Raw genomic sequence first — 661 nt, forward strand, 5'->3', positions numbered from 1 at the left:
CAAGGGTCTCAACAGTGGATGACCAGGCCAACAGTTAGTAATTGTCCACCTGGTTTAGAATACTTGACAACGATTGACCAACTTTTGGTGAAACAGCAAGTTGAAATCCTAGAAGCATTAACTAGCTTCGAATGTGCTAACAAATATATTATGATCAATGCTGTCGGACAACAAGTATATTTTGCTGGCGAAGAGTCTGATATCTGCATGCGTCAATGCTGCGGCTCTGCACGAGGTTTTGTGATACACATATCTGATAATATGGGACAAGAAGTTATGAGGATAACTAGAGAATTCAAATGTTTTGCTGGATGCTGTTGGTGCGCCAATACCGAACATTGTGCTTTTGAAGTAACAGTTGAAGCCCCTGTGGGTTAAGTAATTGGCAAAGTAAAACAGACTTGTAGTTTCTTCCGACCCCTGTTCGACATTACCACCCCGGATGATAACGTTGTTTTCCGAATCAAAGGACCAATCTGTGTTTGTGATGGTCCTTGCTGTATGGAAGATCAAACGTTTGAAGTTTTCGATCACAGTGAAACGAACCAAATAGGAACGATCAGTAAACAATATGCTGGTTTTGTCAATGAAATGTTCACGAACGCAGACAATTTTGGAGTTACATTTCCAATGGATTTAGATGTCAAAATGAAAGCAACAA

General features: G+C 40.2%; 1 protein-coding gene across 1 annotated transcript; it reads left to right on the forward strand.

The window, feature by feature from the left end:
- Positions 1-6: 6 nt before the first annotated feature.
- On the forward strand, positions 7-657 carry LOC106867149 (phospholipid scramblase 1-like; the record flags this gene model as incomplete). Its single annotated transcript, XM_014933157.1, is given in 1 exon segment — positions 7-657. A coding segment is annotated over 1 exon segment (639 nt), but the record flags the coding sequence as incomplete, so codon positions are not given.
- Positions 658-661: the final 4 nt, after the last annotated feature.

This window comes from Octopus bimaculoides, unplaced genomic scaffold (genome assembly GCF_001194135.2).
Source record: "Octopus bimaculoides isolate UCB-OBI-ISO-001 unplaced genomic scaffold, ASM119413v2 Scaffold_212148, whole genome shotgun sequence".
NCBI lineage: Eukaryota > Metazoa > Mollusca > Cephalopoda > Octopoda > Octopodidae > Octopus > Octopus bimaculoides.